This window comes from Caretta caretta, chromosome 9 (genome assembly GCF_965140235.1).
Source record: "Caretta caretta isolate rCarCar2 chromosome 9, rCarCar1.hap1, whole genome shotgun sequence".
NCBI lineage: Eukaryota > Metazoa > Chordata > Testudines > Cheloniidae > Caretta > Caretta caretta.
Window position 1 is genome coordinate 88,024,732 of NC_134214.1, and position 22,652 is coordinate 88,047,383.

Sequence of the window (22,652 nt, forward strand, 5' to 3'; positions counted from 1 at the left end):
CAATGGTGTAAAGCCAGCGTAAGTACAGAGGATAATTAGGTTTATAATTTTATAATCAGCACAGTGAATTTTTAAATAGTTTCCAACTGAAGAGTTGCATTTCAAAGCCAATTAAATAAAGGTTAGACCTAGTTGCTTAATTGAAAACATAACAACAGGGTAGGCGATCAATGAAATAAGGGTGTTTTTTAAAAAAAATAGTATAGCAATACTTCTGACCTGCAAATTGCTTTAAGTGCCATGGGGAATCTGGAGCTGTGTAGATCTCATCAAAACAATACAGTAATATTAACAAGTTCCAAAGAGCACAACTTTGTAGCTCGTCAGCAAGAAAGAACTCTACAGAGTATTGACTCCCTTGTTGCCTTCATAGTTCTTGGGTCTCTAGACCCAAGCTTGTACAAAATGAGGTAAGACCGAATAGAGTTCAATACTGAAAAGATTTGTCTTTTACTAGACATAGGACTAAATTCTGCCCTAAGTTACCCTTGCGACCTCGTTGAAGTCAACAGAAAGAGAGAGAGAGACAGAGAGAGAGAGCGAGAACAGCCACATAAAGGATGGAGGTCACAGAGAGCAGTCACAACATGGCAAGTGAGGGAGCAGACATAAGAACAAAATAATGTGACAGAGAAGAGAAGGTCCTTCTATATTAAGAATCAAGAGAGAGAAAGAGTGGGGTTGCAAGAGGTGAGTATCAAGGAAGAATTTGGCCAATGCCCTACTATAGAATACCATTAAGAAGTTAAGTTTTTAGGCATGCTTCATAAAATCCGAGACAGAGAAATGCAAATAGAACAATAGTGAGCAACATCTTGTACAATATGTTCTGTTGACAATAACCATCACATTTACAAGCAAATTAGCTAAAACATCTGAAGGACATTTTGCTTTTTCAAACTGCGCCTTCATCTCCTGCTGATAGATTCCTTTGGGACAGGTAGGGTATGCAAAATGATATGCCACTTTGGAGAATTAATTTAAGAAGTTTAGTAATGTAGGTTGCATTGCAGGAAAATCGTAAACAGCTGAACATCATTCAGTACCCATTCAATCAAACCCTCAGAGCAAAATGAGAAACTGAATAGCTGCTGCAAGTTCTTCCCTCATTCCTTGTACAGATACCTATGTAATGAGAAGTGAGGAAAATCATGACACTGTTAGGTTCTCCGTCTGTATGTACACGCCATGTCCAAACAAATCTTGGAATAGATGCTATTATATTTCTTCATGACTCTTCAGTGCTAGATTTATGAATCCATATCACTGGCTTCAAGAGACCAAACCTTCTCACCAAATCTTTTCAATTCTACCATAAACTGTAATAAACATCTAGGAAGGTTTAATAAAAGGTCTCTCCAAAATTTTGCGTGGAAGGATATGGCCCAATCCTGTAAACCCTGTATGACTTGTGAGCAGTTCCTCTGTTTTGCTACAGCATGTTTCAACTTAACAGCCAAAAGGAAGATATGGCTCTTGCCATTTGCTTCAGCAAGGTAAGGAAAACTCTTTAGATTTGCTGGCAAGGAAGGAAAGAAAAGTGGAAGGTGAGAAGAGAGAAAAACAGGGGGACAGGAAGAGAAACGGGAGGAGTAGAAAGAAAATAGGGAAAGAAGAGAAAAATGGGAAGGGGAAAAAACATGCTGGGAAATATGCTAGAATTATTGTTCCAGTGTTCTGAAGTGTGTTTAGGTCGCAATCTTGCAGAGACTGAATGAACATGCTTAACTTCATGCCTTGGGAGTAGTCCCTTTGTTGTCAGTAACTTTACTCATAATGTGTAAAGTTTTGCATGTGGTTAAGTCTTTGCAGGATCAGGGTCTTACTTTGTTGATTCTGTTTATTAATAATGAGGATGAACGTTAACAGCTCTTATAATCAGCTGAAGTTTTTAAGTACTCATTACACTCTAGCCTAGACTTTGGGGTCAAGATTTACCAAGTCATGGTGAGCTGCTAGCTGCTTAGCTATTTAGAAAATCATACCACTTATTTAAGTGTTTAACTATGGGCTTAGGAACTGAACTTTAGGCTGCCATTTTTAAAAGCCTTGGCCCTGAAGTGTCTGGAGTTTGTATGGAGGAAACTGGGCATGTCTTGATCTTATCTTGAACCCTGTGCTTTCTGATTATAGGCTGGATATTGGCACAATTGGCAAATTGACTGTCATGGACTGGTCTCTGTCACATCAGCACCATATCTGCTCCAGGCTTACCTTTATAACTGATCCTTTTAATGGCTGTCCAAACATATACCACAGCAGTAACAAACACCCTGGCTTGATATCAACTTAAAACAAGGGGACTCCTAAATAGCTGGGCCGTGATTTCAACATTTTCCAGTGTGTTTCCTTAAAAGCTCCTAATAATGTGAATATTAATCATCTTTGAGTGTTTCCACATGGAATACAGTCTCTTGTTTGTGCTGAATAATACAACCAGCCTAATTATTATTGACTGTTTAGAGAGTAAGCAGCAGCACTTGTTTACTTTCAACATTGGATGACACCTATTTAAATGGCATTGATTGTGTATTATGTAAATATGTATGAAAAATTAGATTCCAGAATATCTACATGATTTAGTGGATAAAATGAACCTTGAGGCTTTTTTCTATGGAGGTTTGAATCTTGTCAATGTAATCTCAGTAATCTTGTAGGAACTATGTTTTCCTTGATTTTACATGATCATATTTTTACATCTGGGCACATCTTCTGGAGCCAGCACCTGACCCAAGTGTAATGGGGTTGAGTATTAGGAATCACCTTGTGTCAGCTGGTCTGTTTAGCTTTTTTATACTCTTTTGGAAAAGTGCTATAGAATTTAATAGAAAAATGCAAACTTTTCTATACGTTCTCTTGAACCATTCTATTCATATTATTAGAAGATTCCATCCCTGCTCTAGAATGCTATAGGATGATTTTAAAAAAAAACTGTAAAAAGGAACATATTTGCTATTAAATTCTGCAGGGTTATAGAATAATTTCTATAGAGCTATTTCTACAGAAACCTATTGGTTTCATCCCTATTAAATTCTATAGGAATTTTCCATATGACCATCCTGCCATAACCAAAAAATGCAAAACACCTAATTCTTTCCTCCTCCTCACTTTCTCCTTGCATGGGTGGAGTTTTTGTTTGCTTGGGCTTGCTTGTTTCACAATATAGTTCTTGTGGGAAAACTATGTCACAGTAATGAACCTTGCTTTTTGTACTGAAAGCAGTGATGCTATTCATTCGAGTCCCTTGTGGGTTCTACAGCCTTAATCTAGCTGCTGAGAAAATTCTGTCTGGCACTCCCAAATCTCATGCTTATGATCAACAGACCCATGAGTCCAGATTATGCTTTGAAAGCTCTGTCCTGTGATGGGATCAGTGCCGAATCAGACTGGAGAATGTAGCTGTTGTGAGAGGTTGTGGTTACTCTGACACATGCAAACTCTTGGGCAGCCTGGACCAAGCCTATGGGAAGCTTTGACTGTCAAGGCAGAGACCTTGAGTTTGACTCTATATTCAGCAGCAACCCCGTGCTATAAGCAGAGCATTAGAGTGATGTGCTCACAATGGCTTGAGTTGTTCAGCAGGAAAATTGATGCTTTCTCTACCAGGTTTTTGGGGATATTTTTAGGTTTGGTGGCCTCACTCCTAGATATCCTCTCTTCCCCCACCATCACCCCCTCACTCCCCAATTCCCAGACACTCCAGGAGTGGAGCTTCTCTAAAGCAGAAGGCACCACAGTATTTGTACAGTGGTACATCCTTCAGTCCACCCTCTGCCCATCCCTGCCCTGTTTCAGCTATGCAAGAAACTCATGCTAAGTTCTGCTTCCCAAAAGTTTCCACCACTTTTTGTAGTGGAACTGCACCGGCCCTCCACACTCATAACTTCCTGGGGTCCAAATGGAAATATATGATTTCAAGAAAACTTTGAGACAAACAACTCGACTTAGCAACTTGTAGGCAGCCTTCTAAGAATCATGGTTTTCTTACCTCACAGAAGTGCTGTCTGGCTGCACAGCATGTGGCCCAAGGGTGACAGCGTAAAGCAAAATGGAAAGCTTCCATTTATTCTTCTTCAAGTGGTTGCACATATCCATTCCACTGTAGGGAATTGCACACCCAACATATGGTTGTCAGAGAATTTTTCCCTCTGCAGTACCTACCTGGGCAGCTCGAGCACCCTCTGCTGCTACACATCACTTTGTGCAGTATAAAGGCCAGAGCCACCACTGACCACCCTCTCAGTTCCTTCTTACCACCCGTGGTGGTTTTTGCAGTGATTACAGCCTTGCTGCTGTAAGTTCTTCCCTCATTCCAGATACAGATGTACAGATGTACATGTACAGATACCTATTTTTACATAAAGCAGCTTCATATTTAGTTAGATAGACTATAGTTAAGGTTGTGATTAGTTAGATATACGTTATTGGCAAGTAGGGTTTTTTAGGCTGTAGGCTGACCAGTTCAGTTTTTGGTACCAGTGCTGGAATCATGCCTCAATCTGTGGGGTTTAAATCATGTCGCTCATGCAGCAAACCAATGCCAGTGAGCAACCCACAATCCAGCTGCCTTAAATACTTGGAGGAGTCCCACGTGAGGGACAGATGTCACATTTGTAGAGGATTTAAGCCTCACTCTAAAAAGGACAGAGCAGCTAGGCCGGTATATTCTTATGGAGGCGGCACTCTGTCCACTCTCAGAGCTGTCCAGTTCGCAGTGGCACAGGGTACACCAGCATCCGTCCAGACTACTCCCCCTGACTTATCAGGGTCAAGAGCTTGATCACTGTCACTGGTACCAAGTAAGAGGCACAAGACCTCCAGGGACTCAGTACTTCACTCAACATGACCCATTGTACTGAAGCTTTCTAAAAGGAAGGGTTCTGGAAGGGACACTGAAAGAAGGCACTCCTTAAAACACTCATCAACTAAGAAATGGTTGTCAGCTCCAGGGTTTGTGCCAGGTCTGTCAAGATTGACCCCCTGAAGTGCCCAGTGCAGCTTCTTCAGGCTATCTTCTGGTACCTCAGAGCCAAGGGGCATTACCAGTACCATTGACACCAGAGGCGTATGCAGCTGCTAGAGACCTAAATGTTTTGGTACCAGTTTCCTCAGTGGTGCAGGAAGGTCTTCAGTCAGTACCAATGCCGAAGGACCCTCCTCTGAAGCATGTGAGGCCAATGCCACCTACACTTTACTTACCTCGGAAGATGGTACCGAGGGAGAAGTCCACTATGATTTCTCTGGTACCATCTCTGGTTTCTGGCTGTCTCTCTTCAGTACTGACTTGTTCTGTTCCCCCGTTACTGGAAGACTCAGGTTCTTCGTCGTCTTCAGATTCGGAGGTTGGGTCCTATGAATCCCAAGCTAGAAAGGAGAGGCATCCTATGTCACAGACATATGTCCCATGGTTCCCACAGCAACCTCAGCAATGACCATCAGACAAGGGGCAATGGCCTGGTCAGGGATGGGTCCCAGGAACATGTCAGTGGACTTTCTGGTCCCCCTGGGTTCCAGCTGCCAGGTCATCCCCTCAGTTTCTTTCATCAGACACACGTTGAGAGCTGGGGTCCAGCTGCCAGGTCATCCACCTCAGTCTCTTTCCTGGGATACATGTCGAGGGCATCAGCACTGGAGACAACATCTTCCTGTTGTCAGGACCAGGACTGGTACCGAATCAGTGGAAGCCACTCCAGTGGTTCCTCCAGCAGAGGAGATAGAGCATACCCTGTTTCAACATCTGCGTGTTTCCTCTTCCTCATCACCAGCTGAGGTAGAGGCAGTGAGCAATTCTTGGCCACCAAATCATTATAGAACTCACCAGGGTATGTTAGAAAGGGTAGTCATGGTCCTGGATATCCAGGAGGTCCATGAGAAATCCCACAACCTGGTGGATATTTTGGCTTCGACAGAACTCACTAGGGTGGCTCTGTCAATCAATGAGGCTGTTACGGAACCATAGAATCATAGAATATAAGGGTTGGAAGGGACCCCAGAAGGTCATCTAGTCCAACCCCCTGCTCGAAGCAGGACCAATTCCCAGTTAAATCATCCCAGCCAGGGCTTTGTCAAGCCTGACCTTAAAAACCTCTAAGGAAGGAGATTCTACCACCTCCCTAGGTAACGCATTCCAGTGTTTCACCACCCTCTTAGTGAAAAAGTTTTTCCTAATATCCAATCTAAACCTCCCCCACTGCAGCTTGAGACCATTACTCCTCGCTCTGTCATCTGATACCATTGAGAACAGTCTAGAGCCATCCTCTTTGGAACCCCCTTTCAGGTAGTTGAAAGCAGCTATCAAATCCCCCCTCATTCTTCTCTTCTGCAGGCTAAACAATCCCAGCTCCCTCAGCCTCTCCTCATAACTCATGTGTTCCAGACCCCTAATCATTTTTGTTGCCCTTCGCTGGACTCTCTCCAATTTATCCACATCCTTCTTGAAGTGTGGGGCCCAAAACTGGACACAGTACTCCAGATGAGGCCTCACCAATGTCGAATAGAGGGGAACGATCACGTCCCTCGATCTGCTCGCTATGCCCCTACTTATACATCCCAAAATGCCATTGGCCTTCTTGGCAACAAGGGCACACTGCTGACTCATATCCAGCTTCTCGTCCACTGTCACCCCTAGGTCCTTTTCCGCAGAACTGCTGCCTAGCCATTCGGTCCCTAGTCTGTAGCTGTGCATTGGGTTCTTCCGTCCTAAGTGCAGGACCCTGCACTTATCCTTATTGAACCTCATCAGATTTCTTTTGGCCCAATCCTCCAATTTGTCTAGGTCCTTCTGTATCCTATCCCTCCCCTCCAGCGTATCTACCACTCTTCCCAGTTTAGTATCATCCGCAAATTTGCTGAGAGTGCAATCCACACCATCCTCCAGATCATTTATGAAGATATTGAACAAAACCGGCCCCAGGACCGACCCTTGGGGCACTCCACTTGATACCGGCTGCCAACTAGACATGGAGCCATTGATAACTACCCGTTGAGCCCGACAATCTAGCCAGCTTTCTACCCACCTTGTAGTGCATTCATCCAGCCCATACTTCCTTAACTTGCTGACAAGAATACTGTGGGAGACCGTGTCAAAAGCTTTGCTAAAGTCAAGAAACACCAGTTGAGGTGTTGTGGCATACCCCATCTTTCCTCACCCCACAATTAAAAGGGCAGAGAGGAGAGATACTATGGCCCCTCTAAGAGATTTGAGCACCTGTACACACATCCCTAGATAATGAAAGTTAGCTGACAGCATGACCTTGAAAGTTACTGATGGTTATTTGACAAATAGTTATTTATCACAAACTACAAAAGTATGAGTCCAGAAAAGCACCTACATGACTTAAGAGTCTAAGTTTCATTGATTTTTTTAAAGTCAGTGAAACTTGGGTGCTTTTGAAAATTTTACGCTATATTACTAAATAAAGATAGAGTGAAATCCGGGCTCCGCTAAAGTCAATGGGAATTTTGCTGTTGATTTCAACGGGGCCAGGATTTCACCTGTGGTCGTGAAAACTGTGTGAGCAGGAGCGATCATCAGAAGAAAGGGTGTAAAGCAAGATGAGGAGCAGGACAGAGACAGAGCCCAGTGAGGCCCATGGAAAGTGGAGAGATGAGACATAGCCATGGCCAAAGCAGGAGGAGGACTTGCGGGGGAAGGCAGTATTGTGAAGGTCCAAAGAGGTTAAGATATTGAGAAGGAGAGAATGGCTGACAGTGTCAAAGGCAGCAGAGGAGTGAAGGAAAATGAAGATGGAATATAGGCCCTGAGATTTCCCTAAGAAGGGGTCACTAGAAATGTTGGTGAGAGCAGTTTAATGGAGTGAAAGGAGCAGAAACCAAATTGGAGGATGGAGTTAGAGAGGAGGAACTCAAGGCATAGGTTGTAAATGTGTTCAATTAGTTTAGAATAAGGGGGCATGCTAAGACATTTAACTGAGCCATTTAGAGTTCATGTCATAGGGAATGGCCTTCTCTCTAAAAGGTTTTTGTTCCATGAATATAAAAATAAAAATGGTGATTGCTTTGCAATAAACATAAAAACTGCAATTGATTTGTGTTATCTCTTCTCTCTAATTGCCTCATATATCAGTCTGGAATTTAGGGAACTAAATTCATCCAATAGCAAAGCATGTTTTATGGGTCTGCTTCCTAACAGGGAAAAAAGGCTTTTTACTTTTTCCCTTGATGGACAGTTCATATATAATGAAATGTATTCCCTTGAAGAGGGCACTCACAAGTCCTCCTCTGCCTTAAAACTCCAATAATACCTGGGTGTAGGGGTTGTGTAGGCTGCATGGCTGTGCAGGTCCTTTGCACCCCTGTATGCTAGAATGGTGGCTTCCTTCTCAACTCTGAATAAGTCAGCATGGAACGTGGGTGGGCAGGCCAGGAGACTATTAGATCTATGTTTAGTAGGCACAAACCTCTGACCAAGGGATGTGAAGGTGCCCCAGCAGCTATTCCAGCTAAGAGACTGGAATAGCAGCTGCCTAGAGGCTGCCAGGCTACTTTCCTAATTACAAAGGTAGGTTTCATTCTGCATTCCCCACCTAATTTTCCACACAAAGCCCATTTACTTGGGCTTTATGCAGGAGAGTGATGAATGTATACGTTTTAAATGCAATAACTGCTATAATTGAGTTGTATAATCCTGCAATAGCAAGGGCACCAAAAGCAAAGACTTCTTATTAAACAAGTAAAGGGATGTAGTCGTACCATAAGAAAGAGTCCTCCAAGTGTCTGACTGCAGTGAGCTAAATTCTGTCTCCAGATATCATTTTTAAAAAATCTAGGCTTCTTAGAGAAACTGGCAATGTCAATGTCAACAAATGAAAGGTCCTGGAAGAGAGAGCAAACTGTCAGAAAATGATGAAAAATATCTGCAGATGTCAACGCTGAGAAAATGGAAGGAAATGTAGCAAGGCATCCAGCAGAAAGTTTAGGGAAGCAGGGCTGTCCTGCCTCCAGCAATTGACCAATAATGAACTTCATAAAAATCTGATCTTACATGAAAGAAATCAAACAAATGGTTTTAATGGGCAAAGGTTCTGAACACAAGAAGAGAAGAGCAGACTATATTAAAGGACAGTCTGTTGAGTGAAAATAGTTTGGCCTCTTTCCCCTGTTGAAAGAGTAGCTGTAGGTCTCTTTGAATAGGAGGAGATAAAAAACTAGATTAGTGGCAAAAGTAAAATGGAGGAGTTTGTGATCAAGTTTGAAGATGCCTATCCAAAACGGAATAAGAAACTGATTTAGCATAAATGGAAGCGCTCAGGGGTGAGCTGTATAGATATGAAGTAATCCATCATGCTGTGCCATAAGAAAAACATCTTTTGGCAGGAATGTCATGCTGCTACATGAAATTGACTTAAAATATACCAACCAGGCATAGCTAGAAAACAAAGAAACAGTGTGTCCTATGCTGTGGATTTGATGTGGCCTGCCTTAGTCACTGATGAATGAAATGTATCCAAGTGCTAAAAAATCCTGTGCCCTAACACTTAAACCAGGGGTGGGCAAACTACAGCCTGCGGGCCACATCCAGCCCGGCCCCTGAGCTCCTGGCCGGGGAGGCGAGCCCCCAGCCCCTGCCCTGCTGTGCCCCCTCTTCTGTAGTTATGCCGCCGCGTGGACAGCGCAGCTGGCGGCCACCCACCTCCCAGGCTTTCAAATAAGCCTGTCCTGCCGCTCTGAGCAAAACGGTAAGGGGTGGGTGGCGGTCCTGGGGAGCAGTCAGGGGACGGGGGCAGTTGGATGGGGTGGAGGTTGAGGGGGGCAGTCAGGAGACAGGAAGCAGGGGGGGTTGGGTAGGGTGTGGGATCCTGGGGGGGTGGTTAGGGGTGGAGGGTCCTGAGAGGGGGCAGTGAGGGGACAAGGAGTGGGGGAGAGATGGATGGGTCAGGGTCCCAGGGGGCCTGTCAGGGGCCAGGGGTGTGGATAAGGATTGGGGCAGTCAGGGGATAGGGAGCAGGGGGTTTGGATAGGGTGTGGGGTCCCGGGGGGGCCATTAGTGGCTGGGGGTCCCGGGAGGGGGCAGTCGGGGGACAAGGAGCGGGGGGAGGTTGGATGGGTCGGGGGTTCTGAGGGGGGGCAGTCAGGGGGCGGGATGTGGGAGGAGGAGGATAGGGGGCAGGGGCCAGGCTGTTTGGGGAGTCACAGCCTTCCCTACCTGGCCCTCCATACCGTTTCGCAACCCTGATGTGGCCCTTGGGCCAAAAAGTTTGCCCACCCCTGACTTAAACCTTTGGTGTCCTGTGATAACTCCCGTTAGGGTTGTTTTTTTCTTCTAATAAAACTAAATAAAGAGCACAAGTGGCTTGCTAAACACATACACAGTACTGACGTTAGCAATATTTAGTAACCAACTTCAGCTCTTTATTTAGTTGTAATGCTTGTCTTTTTGAAGAAGCCAACTTATTTGAAGGAAAAAACACTGTGAGGGTTCAGAAGCAAACACCCAAAAGTTAGCATGAAAGAGATGCCTGACGCCCAAAACCTTACCACTGAGTTCCGTGGGAGTTATCTACCCTATCGAAGGTCGCTGTGCCAAACCCAAAAATGTGATGAAGCCAAAATGAAGGGTGCAGGGTTCATATCTGTGATTTAAGTTCATCTCGCCTTTCTAAAACATTTGAGTTAAAAATGTTTAGAAAGCCAGGCAAGTAGAAGTTAATTTTGCACTTCACCAACAAGGCACTGACTCTAACTCTCAGCAACAGTAGAGGCAACACGAGAAGTCGACATCTAAATGCAGAATCCCACGAACCCTGCATGTTAAAATAAATATGCAAAAAGCATGACTGTCGGAGCTATCATTTCACCTTGCATCCATTTCCATCGCACAAGGTCGTTAGTCCCCCGTGAACTAAAACTAGACTGTCGCCCAACAATTTGGGTATGTGAGGAATGCAGGATTGGACCTTAACTGTTGCCTCAACAGCCTGAATTTACTTCAGGATAATCCGCAGTGCCACATTCATTCAGTTACATTGTTTGAAAGGCAACAGCACTTCAAATAATAAAAATACCATTTACAGTTGTCTTAATTTTAAGGAGTAAGAAAAATAAATATAAAAGGGGGAAAGACTATTTATACGGGGTTTTGAAGTACCGCTTCCTATTAAAGAGCATAATATCATGCCTAAACCTCTATCTCTAACTGAAGGGCTTTTATATGAACAGATTTTTAATAGCCACGAGGCACAGTCCAATCAAATGAGAATTGGAGTGGTCTTCTGTAATTTGTGTATTAGACTTGGATGAAGCACCAACTGACTGTTTAGTCAGAGAGAACTGCCAGAGGGTAATTTGATTTCATGGAAAAGAATACAAAGAAGTAGAATAACCAGTGCATTTTCAAGGTGGTATTGAATCTAACAAACATGGTGCAGTATTTGCTCAGATGTATCTGAATTCCCCTGATCATGTGAGGAAAAATGAAGATCTTATTAGCTTATTAGGCCAAATTCTGCTGTGATACACCAGTGTGATTGTACAGTAACTCCATTAGCTTCAGTAGATATTTCAGATTTACACTAAGGTAACAGAGAACAGACATTGACCCTTTGTAACCATAACTGTACAGGTCTCCCCAACTAATATTTCATCTGTTTATTTTGATGTACACAAAAAAGCATCCATCAACATATGACAAATCCTCAACTGATCTAAATCAACAAACCTCTGTTGAAGTCAATGCAGCTATACTGTTTACTTCAATTGAAGATCTGGCTCCCTAGATTTTTGGTGCCTTTGACTTAAATTAAAAATACAGTCACATAAAAACCTATTATTAGCCTAAAATCAGAGAAGCTGATAGCTTGGCCTGAATTTACTAAATTATGTCTGCAAAGTCACAGATACTTTCTCACAGTAGGAGGAACTCAGATTAGCCAATGAGCAAAGGCAATGTGATTCACCCAAGGTGTCCACTCGCAAAATAAAACCAGCTTCAAGACTTTGCAGATGTTATGGTGGAGTGTCTCCTTTGTATCACACAAACAACTATAATTATGGTGGAAATAGTTGTTTCAGCTTGAGATTTCCACAACCAGCACAGCCATGGTTTATCACAGATCATAAACACCACCCTATACCGGAAACCTACTGACCGCTATTCCTACCTGCATGCCTCCAGCTTTCACCCTGACCACACCACACGATCCATCGTCTACAGCCAAGCTCTGCGATACAACCGCATTTGCTCCAACCCCTCAGACAGAGACAAACACCTACAAGATCTCTGTCAAGCTTTCTTACAACTACAATACCCACCTGCAGAAGTAAAGAAACAGATTGATAGAGCCAGAAGAGTTCCCAGAAGTTACCTACTACAGGACAGGCCTAACAAAGAAAATAACAGAACGCCACTAGCCGTCACCTTCAGCCCCCAACTAAAACCCCTCCAACGCATTATTAAGGATCTACAACCTATCCTAAAGGATGACCCAACACTCTCACAAGTCTTGGGAGACAGGCCAGTCCTTGCCTACAGACAGCCCCGCAACCTGAAGCAAATACTCACCAACAACCACATACCACACAACAGAACCACTAACCCAGGAACTTATCCTTGCAACAAAGCCCGTTGCCAATTGTGCCCACATATCTATTCAGGGGACACCATCACAGGGCCTAATAACATCAGCCACACTATCAGAGGCTCGTTCACCTGCACATCCACCAATGTGATATATGCCATCATGTGCCAGCAATGCCCCTCTGCCATGTACATTGGTCAAACTGGACAGTCTCTACGTAAAAGAATAAATGGACACAAATCAGATGTCAAGAATTATAACATTCATAAACCAGTCGGAGAACACTTCAATCTCTCTGGTCACGCAATCACAGACATGAAGGTCGCTATCTTAAAACAAAAAAACTTCAAATCCAGACTCCAGCGAGAAACTGCTGAATTGGAATTCATTTGCAAATTGGATACTATTAATTTAGGCTTAAATAGAGACTGGGAATGGCTAAGTCATTATGCAAGGTAGCCTGTTTCCTCTTGTTTTTTCCTACCCCCCCCCCAGATGTTCTGGTTTAACTTGGATTTAAACTTGGAGAGTGGTCGGTTTAGATGAGCTATTACCAGCAGGAGAGTGAGTTTGTGTGTGTATGGGGGTGGGGGGGATGTGAGAAAACCTGGATTTATGCAGGAAATAGCCCGACTTGATTATGTAAAGAGTTGTCACTTTGGATGGGCTAGCACCAGCAGGAGAGTGAATTTGTGTGGGGGGGTGGAGGGTGAGAAAACCTGGATTTGTGCTGGAAATGGCCCACCTGATGATCACTTTAGATAAGCTATTACCAGCAGGACAGTGGGGTCGGAGGAGGTATTGTTTCATATTCTCTGTGTGTATATAAAGTCTGCTGCAGTTTCCACGGTATGCATCTGATGAAGTGAGCTGTAGCTCACGAAAGCTCATGCTCAAATAAATTGGTTAGTCTCTAAGGTGCCACAAGTACTCCTTTTCTTTTTGCTCTACACCAAAGTGACCTATGAGGAAGAAGCAGGGAAGTAGGTGTTTCTTTCCTGCTACCTTTAATGTGTTCTTTGCTTTTTTAATTGTCCAACATCTCTGCAATATGAGTACATTGAAGGAATATTTTATTGGGCCCTCTAAGTCTATTTTTAGGCATTATTTTCTGTTCCTACATAGTTTTGTTCAATTTCACGGTGATCCCTCACTTGAAAAGAGCAAACCAGAATGAAGGCTGAAGCCATATATAAATCCAACCCTAGCTCCTGCTGTAGAAAGCAGAAAGTCATAAAGAAAACGAAATCAGCACCTCTACAACTGGAATCTGTTTCCAACTGTTTCACCCCCATCTATCGTCATTTGGAATGACTCAGCCTCCTGCTGCAGTAGAAATCTTGAACCCAGCAATGTCAGTCTTAATGCCAGTTATTATGCTATCTAGCAAAATGGAGTAAAAGAAGGAATCTGATCATTCAGTGAGCTTCCCTAATTCTGTGATGTAGCCAGTGCAACCACCCAGGGCGAGACATATTAGTCACATTGCCCTCACTTTATTAAAACATCAATTATCAAACCAGCAACATACTTCTTGGAATGAGCTTATTCAGAACTATTGAAGCTTGAGTAACTGACCAGACTTTTCCTTCAGCCTGGTACCTCAGGAGATCTCAGACAGGCAGGTATCCCGGGATACCCATATTCTTCACCATATGTCATCCCTTCGTGCTGATTCTTACGTTAGCATCTGCAGTCTCTGAATTCATGGAGGTTTGAATTAGCATAGTGAAAAAATGAACAGCAGCAGCAGTAAGCCTCACTTCAGCCCGGAAAAATCATGGAGCAGGTCCTCAAAGAATCAATCCTGAAGCACTTACATGAGAGGAAAGTGATCAGGAACAGTCAGCATGGATTCACCAAGGGAAGGTCATGCCTGACTAATCTAATCGCCTTCTATGATGAGATTACTGGTTCTGTGGATGAAGGGAAAGCAGTGGATGTATTGTATCTTGACTTTAGCAAAGCTTTTGACACGGTCTCCCACAGTATTCTTGTCAGCAAGTTAAGGAAGTATGGGCTGGAAGAATGCACTATAAGGTGGGTAGAAAGTTGGCTAGATTGTCGGGCTCAACGGGTAGTGATCAATGGCTCCATGTCTAGTTGGCAGCCGGTGTCAAGTGGAGTGCCCCACGGGTCGGTCCTGGGGCCGGTTTTGTTCAATATCTTCATAAATGATCTGGAGGATGGTGTGGATTGCACTCTCAGCAAATTTGCGGATGATACCAAACTGGGAGGAGTGGTAGATATGCTGGAGGGCAGGGATAGGATACAGAGGGACCTAGACAAATTGGAGGATTGGGCCAAAAGAAATCTGATGAGGTTCAATAAGGATAAGTGCAGGGTCCTGCACTTAGGACGGAAGAACCCAATGCACAGCTACAGAGTAGGGACCGAATGGCTAGGCAGCAGTTCTGCGGAAAAGGACCTAGGGGTGACAGTGGACGAGAAGCTGGATATGAGCCAGCAGTGTGCCCTTGTTGCCAAGAAGGCCAATGGCATTTTGGGATGTATAAGTAGGGGCATAGCGAGCAGATCGAGGGACGTGATCGTCCCCCTCTATTCGACATTGGTGAGGCCTCATCTGGAGTACTGTGTCCAGTTTTGGGCCCCACACTACAAGAAGGATGTGGATAAATTGGAGAGAGTCCAGCGAAGGGCAACAAAAATGATTAGGGGTCTGGAACACATGACTTATGAGGAGAGGCTGAGGGAACTGGGATTGTTCAGTCTGCAGAAGAGAAGAATGAGGGGGGATTTGATAGCTGCTTTCAACTACCTGAGAGGTAGTTCCAGAGAGGATGGTTCTAGACTATTCTCAGTGATGGAAGAGGACAGGACAAGGAGTAATGGTCTCAAGTTGCAGTGGAGGAGGTTTAGGTTGGATATTAGGAAAAACTTTTTCACTAGGAGGGTGGTGAAACACTGGAATGCGTTGCCTAGGGAGGTGGTGGAATCTCCTTCCTTAGAAGTTTTTAAGGTCAGGCTTGACAAAGCCCTGGCTGGGATGATTTAATTGGGAATGGGTCCTGCTTTTGAGCAGGGGGTTGGACTAGATGACCTCCTGAAGTCCCTTCCAACCCTGATATTCTATGATTCTATGATTCAGTAACAAGAACAAAGTAATAGTTGCCACAAAATCTTCTGCATGGAATATGTTACATTTTATTGATTTATTTACTTATTATGTATTAAATATTTAGCCTCAAAAGTCCCGTTCAGATGAAATCACTTCTTTTCTGAGAAACACCAACAGTCAAAAACAGGCTATCATGTAACCTTCATGGCTTTATTGTTATTTGACCCTTCAGTAGCAAAACTATGGTTCAAATGCGCCCCTGGCCAGCACTGGGAGGAGGCATGGGTCTTCTAAAAGCCTGCTGACCAGGCCAAGATTCTTAGGAAGAACCCCAGTAGGGGGCATGTTGCTGTGTTCTTTTGAAACAGCAGACTGCACCCCCGGCTAACATGCAGCAGACAGCAGCATGTGAGCTAAATGAATGGGAAAGGTACTGGCCATACCACCTGGCTGGCAGGCAATGTTCCCAGGGGTCATGATGCATCAGAAACAATGGCACTGGGGTCATGCCTCTAGCACTATTTTGAGCACTATGTTGGAAATCTTGCTTTTGCTGCTGCACTGAAGTAAGACATTCCCATTGATCCTTACCACTCCCTCCCACATAGTACAGGGCAAAATCTAACCATAAACATATAGGAATTACTTAATCCACCACTGAAATATGGTATTCATAAAACAAATACAATCATTACCAGTACTTATTATTAATTAGAAACTGTATTGTGTTATGAAGAATTAACTAGCTAATACTTGGGATAGTAGATAAGGCTTATTAACATTCCTCTCTTAGTGAGTAAGCATTGAAAAAGTATCCTATTCCTCTGCTCTGTAGGTTTTCCTCTTGGACTAGCAGTCAGTTAGTGTTATAACACTGACAGTCCCTTGCTAGTTTTTCACTCTGCCAAAGCTCGCTGCAACCTTGAAACAATAACATTCAAACTTGGAAAATTTTCTGGCTGATGTTGCATGAATTGTGTGTGTTTTTATTTGCATGAATGCATATGTATTATTATGTTCCTGCCTAAATGGGCTTGTGCAAGTAGTACATTTAAACTTCAGATGATGCTAAATTAGAATAGAAATAAGAATTTCTTTCACATTAATACTAGAAATGATCCAACCATTTGAAAATGCTTTGCAGAAACTTTTTCAACAGCCAGACAAACATGCTTGAAGTTGTAATATAATGGCACACCAATGACATCCAAAGACCACTGGATGCCCAGATACCATGGTGATGAGCACAGTTTAAAAGTGTGTGTATAAATGGGTCCCCTAAAGTTATTTAAATAGCATATATTCCCTAATACTATTTTGAGGTTGTACCCGTCACTTGTTTCTCTTTTTTAAAAGCAGTAATTACAAGTTTTGTGGGTGTTAAATACCACACGAGTTAATCACAATGAACGTTATAATAAAAATGGATAAAGATCAGCCACTCATCATAATGCAGAAAACATTGCCAATTCGTTTTCTTTCTTTTTTTTTTCCTTCATCCATCATAAGAGTTCTATGGAAAATTATATTGGGAGGAGAAAAAAGCCACTTAATCAAATCTAGTCTTCTTTTTGCAGGTGCGGTTAGAGTGGCCAACAGACCTCGCAGTCAACCCTATAGACAACTCATTGTATGTACTGGACAATAACATTGTGCTACAGATTTCTGAGACTAAGCGTGTGCGAATTATTGCGGGTCGCCCTATTCACTGCCAGGTACCAGGCATGGATCATTTCTTGGTCAGCAAGGTGGCAACCCATTCAACCCTGGAATCAGCTCGAGCAATCAGCGTATCTCACGGTGGGACACTGTACATTGCTGAGACAGATGAAAGAAAGATAAACCGCATACAGCAGGTTACAACCAATGGTGAGATCTCCATAATTGCTGGAGCCCCGACAGATTGTGACTGCAAGATTGACCCAAATTGTGACTGTTTCTCAGGTGAGCAGAGGCTAATCATTTCCCTTCCCTGTTTTGTTAAGAGCCCATAGTCTTGGTTTGGGTTACAGTATCTGCAAGAAAAAAAAACTATAAAATGGTTCTTTTTCCTTGAGAAGCTGAAAAATTCTGTAACAATTTGGCAAATCTTTTTGAATTCATTTAATTAAGCAGAAAAGAAATGTGTATCTTTCCACAGTAGGCACTGAAGGAGCCTCTGGGTGGGCTTCGTCTACCCTATTTTGAAGCAGATCATTACGCACAAATCTAAATTGTCTCTGAGCCTACGTCAGTTTTGCCTACCCATTTTCAGATATCACCGTCCTCCGTCAGAGCTTGGAATTTACCTTTCAGTGCCAATTGCTTGGATTCCACAAAGCCCTTTTTATCGAGTGTCCCAGAGTGCTTCACATAGAATGTAAAACCCTATTTTGTGCCTCCTCTAAACCTGAACCACAGAGGATGTTCAAAAGTTGCCTCTTGCTGCACATTTTAAGTGGTGTAGCCAGCACCCCTCTGGCACAACACACACTGTGTGTGCCAGTCAACACTTCTGGCAACACAAGCTGCTCCCTCCTTCACACACCAGAATACTGGAAGCCAAATTATGACTACCTCCTTCATAAATGCTCTGGGAGAGGAGAATGCAATAATTTTATTTCACAGTCTTCGTCCACCACTCCAGTGCAGTCATCTCTGGCAGGAAATGTGGTAGCAGTTTAACAGGAACAGCAACACAGCACAACATCTTAGATAAGAAAGCGGAGTTACCATATCTAATTACAATACTACAGGGGGGAATTGTCGATAGGCTGGCTGTAATTACACAGATGGGAATTTGGCCAGGACACTGGAATTAACACCCCTCCTTGGTGCCAGAGGATCATTAATGACCAAAAAGCGTTGTTTGCATCTGATATGAAGAGAGGAAAAAATCAAACTGTGGTCCGAAGGGTTTGGTTCACTGACATGTCACACTGCAGTAGTAATGAAAGCACCAAGTACACCTCTAAGTGACATCAGGTTCAAACATAGGTGAGATTGACCTCTAAAGTTTCCACTCAGTGTAACCTTATTCAACTAGTAAAGGACAACAATGGAGATTCTGCCAGCGCTCCTTAGGGTGCAGTGACCCCCAGGCTGAAAAGTCTGGAGGAAGAGATGTGCAGTAGAGTCCGTCCAGTCCTGATAGTTGCCAGTGCTGGCTGGGAAGGGAACATGGCCAAAAGATGTGCCAGTTCAATGATTTCCAGGACAGTGAGGTTTTTGTGAAGCAACAAGTGCAACTTAAAACTCTCCTCCCCACGGGCAACCTCAAGAGAGCGCCATACTGCAAACACTGTCTCCCCTTCCCTGGCAGGTGAAGCTCCTGCTCATGCAAGGAGGTCTGATTGCACTAGTGGAGGTAAAGGGAGCCCAGGATCACCCAAAACCCCCCTTTGATCATTTCAATTTATCAGGGCCACATAAATTATCATGAGTTTTTTGTTGATATTTCTCGTTTGTTCTGTACTACAGTTTATTACATGCTGGTTGGTGGGTCGGGTTTTTTTGTTTTAATATAAACTAATCTCCACTTGTAATTGTATCCAAATTACTGCTATTTATTTTATGAGTGGATAATTTATTTATGGAATTATTGTACTTTGACTATATGACAGTGGGAAAGAAGCGAGGAGAGAATCTTCAGTTGTCATTATTTTGTGCTTTCGCATCTTAACAATGCAATAGTTTTCCCAGCAACAGGCTTTTGGATTTAGTAAAATTGGTGTAACTGAGATAATTGCATTTTATTGTTAATCTTCAGTGATGCTGATTCAGAATTACACCATTTTAGATAATGGGTTTTAAAAAAAAAAATTGGTTCACTAACTCTTATCAAAGATTCTGGAGGCAGAGTGTGGTGCCTCACACTGTGAAAGGGTAAACACAGAGATTACAGATTACTACAGTAATTATATTTCTTTTCCAGGTGATGGTGGATATGCCAAAGATGCAAAGCTGAAAGCACCTTCTTCTCTAGCAGTCTCTCCTGATGATACACTGTACATAGCAGATCTTGGCAATATTCGCATCCGTGCAGTCAGTCGAAACAAGGCTCATCTCAGTGACATGAATATTTATGAGATTGCATCCCCAGCAGACCAGGAACTGTATCAGTTTACCACCAATGGGACCCATCTTCACACACTTAATCTGATAACAAGGGACTATATTTACAATTTCACATACAATGGAGAAGGAGACATTGCCACAATCACTAACAGCAATGGGAATTCAGTTCATATTCGCAGGGATGCTAGTGGGTTGCCTCTGTGGCTAGTGGTGCCTGGAGGCCAGGTGTATTGGCTAACAATAAGCAGCAATGGTGTTCTGAAAAGAGTATATGCTCAAGGCTACAACTTAGCCCTGATGACATATCCTGGCAACACAGGTCTTCTAGCAACCAAAAGCAATGAGAATGGATGGACAACAGTTTATGAGTAAGTTCCTAACTTAAAACATCTTTTTCTTTACTCTGAAGTCTCATAAAGCATGCTATTTGGAATGAAAATTGTATTTTTTCAAGCCAGTTCTATTAATAACAGTTCTAACAACTGGACACAATACAAGAAAGTAGATCTGTTGCATAAGCTTATGCAATACACAGCAGTATTAATTCTTAAGTGTCAAAGCCTGCTGTATGTGAAAGCACTTTACTTAGTACGTATTAAGTGTTACAAAAAGTACTTGAAATTATACTTCATTTGACCTTTGTTACTTAAAACCCCTGCTATCTGTTGTGTATGTTTGTGACTTTGGTTAGACAGCAGCTGCAGGAGCAGAGAGAGAGAGCTCAAGTCTAGAAACAACTGAGGGAATGAGGAGGGTCCATAAAAAACTTTGTTTGGAGGGGGACCTTTTTGCATCTTGGATTGCATTTAACTTAGTTGATTAGTGTGGTTGAGACTACAAATGAGAATAGAGGCTGTGGCAGTATCTTTGTTACTCAGGAAGTTAGCAGAAGGTGGTTGAGCAGGTGTAGATGCAAGTGAGGAAATGGAGCAGGGAATTTACCTTGGGGAGGAAGGTAAGAAGGGAGAAATAGTATTAGCAGAACACTTGACTTAAACTTGGGGAGAGTGCTGCAAGAGGAAATTAAGTTGGGAATCTTAACGAATGAAAGTACAGAGATAGAGAAAAATGGAAAAGTTTCCAACAGTAAAAAAAGAGGATATATAATAACTAGCAAGCGAGTCCAGGAGAAAGGCCGGAGGAGTGATGGACGCTAAATATAAACTTGAAAGGACTTCCAAAGAGCAAGAAAGGATGGTTAAAGGTGTCAGTCAAGCAGTGGGGATACAGGAGCTATGGAACATTCAGACTAACTGGATGGCATCCCAGAGGGAGGTTGCACCTAAGAAAAGGTTCATGTTTGCTTCAAGAGATGTGTGTCACTTCAGGATTCCTTATTTTTACCAATTTATTTTAGCGTTGCTGGTTAAGGATACGAAGAGTGATTGATTAACTTATGCAAGTTAACACTAATATTTCAGAGGTGCTAATAGCAAGGAAGGTTAAGGAATGTTTTCTTTATTGGACAGTGTGAAAAGAATGAATTATGGTCCAAGACTAAAAATGGAAATAATCAGGTTAGATATGAGCAGAAAATACAGTGAGAATTAGGTAATAACCAAAACTGCCTAGCAAGATAGCTGAGTCACGATCATTAGAGGGCTCCAGAAATATGTTATATAAAGGGATTGATGTAGAGAAAAACTGCTGCTCATTGCATAGACTAGGATTGGATATCTAAGATCTTTTCTCATCCTGACCTCTATAATTCTGTCATAGACAGATTAAAAGGGTTGGCATAAGACCACTAAAATGGAGACGTGTACATTTTTTATGATGTGCTGGAAAAAAATACCATATATGTTCTTCCTAGTTGAACTTTTGATCTCAGGAATTTTACTGATAGAAATTTCAACTATAATGGACCAAAATAATGCTCTCCAAATTAATCCAGAGTACTCACTGTGTCCCTGCTGCTGTTGTGACAGTGACGTGACAATGTTTTCCCCTGTTCTAAGAGCTTTAGATGTAGATTTAGCATATATATATTTTCATGAATAAGTGAATTCAGTGATCTACAACAATGTGTATTATATTTCATTTTTAACTTCTTTGTCACAACTCCGACAGTATGGACATGTCCCATTTCAATACATTTAGGTCTATGAGATCAGTATCTAAGCCACTGGTCAATCACTTTTTCAAAAAGATTTCATAATAGATCCAGGTCATGTCTATTACTTCTTAAAATAATTAGCAGCACTTTGTCTTTCATTTGAGTAGTGGATAACCTTTCAAGAGCAGATTATTTTTAAGTATGTCTCTCTTGGCAGGTTTCATTGGCTATTTTTACTCCATCCCACTGAAATGTATACAGGACATTCGGTTCAAAATACTTTAATGGAATTATTGCTTGAGTCTGTTGCTCTCTGACAAGTCATTTGCTCAAGCATAACTCAAGCTTTATGGTAACATTATTTTTGAAGAGCTCAGTCTTCTGATAAGTGCTTCCTGTTGAATGTAAGACAGACTTCGTCACTTGGAGACACCTGTGTCTTGAATGGGTATAACATTGTCTGACAACAAGAAATTCAAAAAAGCACATTCTAAATGAATATGACATGTATGACTAGCATTAGGAAGTTTTGCTAAACTTAACATTTCTTCAGAGTTTCATTGTTTCAACTCCAGGTGATGTAATTTGTTGTCATCACTCATGCTAGAATGTGATTTCACTGTGGTGGAAAGGGAAAGAATGGAGAGGCTATCTGTTTGTTATTCTCTCACTCTATTTTTTTTTCTGTACAATCATTCAGTAGAATTTACTTATTCCCATTACAAAATAATAAGAAGAAGATAAAAAATTAAAAATGCAATACTGCCATAAATATTTTTGTGAAATATTTTAAGTTATCCTTCTAAGTATGATGAATGTTTCTATCCATAATTCACCTGTAATAATTATATATGTTCCAGGTGAAGCATTAGACCACTTATAATTTGTTTCCAATGGGGTACAGTATTAGGGTCCTACCCTGGAA

The 22,652-nt window shown here is 42.4% G+C and overlaps 1 protein-coding gene across 15 annotated transcripts in view; it reads left to right on the plus strand.

Moving 5' to 3' along the window:
- The window catches only part of TENM1 (teneurin transmembrane protein 1), a 1,415,133-nt gene that overhangs the window by 1,350,880 nt on the left and 41,601 nt on the right, over positions 1 to 22,652 (plus strand). For all 15 annotated transcript variants that reach the window (XM_075132522.1, XM_075132521.1, XM_048862940.2 and 12 more), the window contains 2 exons: positions 17,193 to 17,559; positions 19,529 to 20,039. In XM_075132522.1, the coding sequence (XP_074988623.1) occupies positions 17,193 to 17,559; positions 19,529 to 20,039 (878 nt within the window). The remainder of the gene's footprint in view (positions 1 to 17,192; positions 17,560 to 19,528; positions 20,040 to 22,652) is intronic.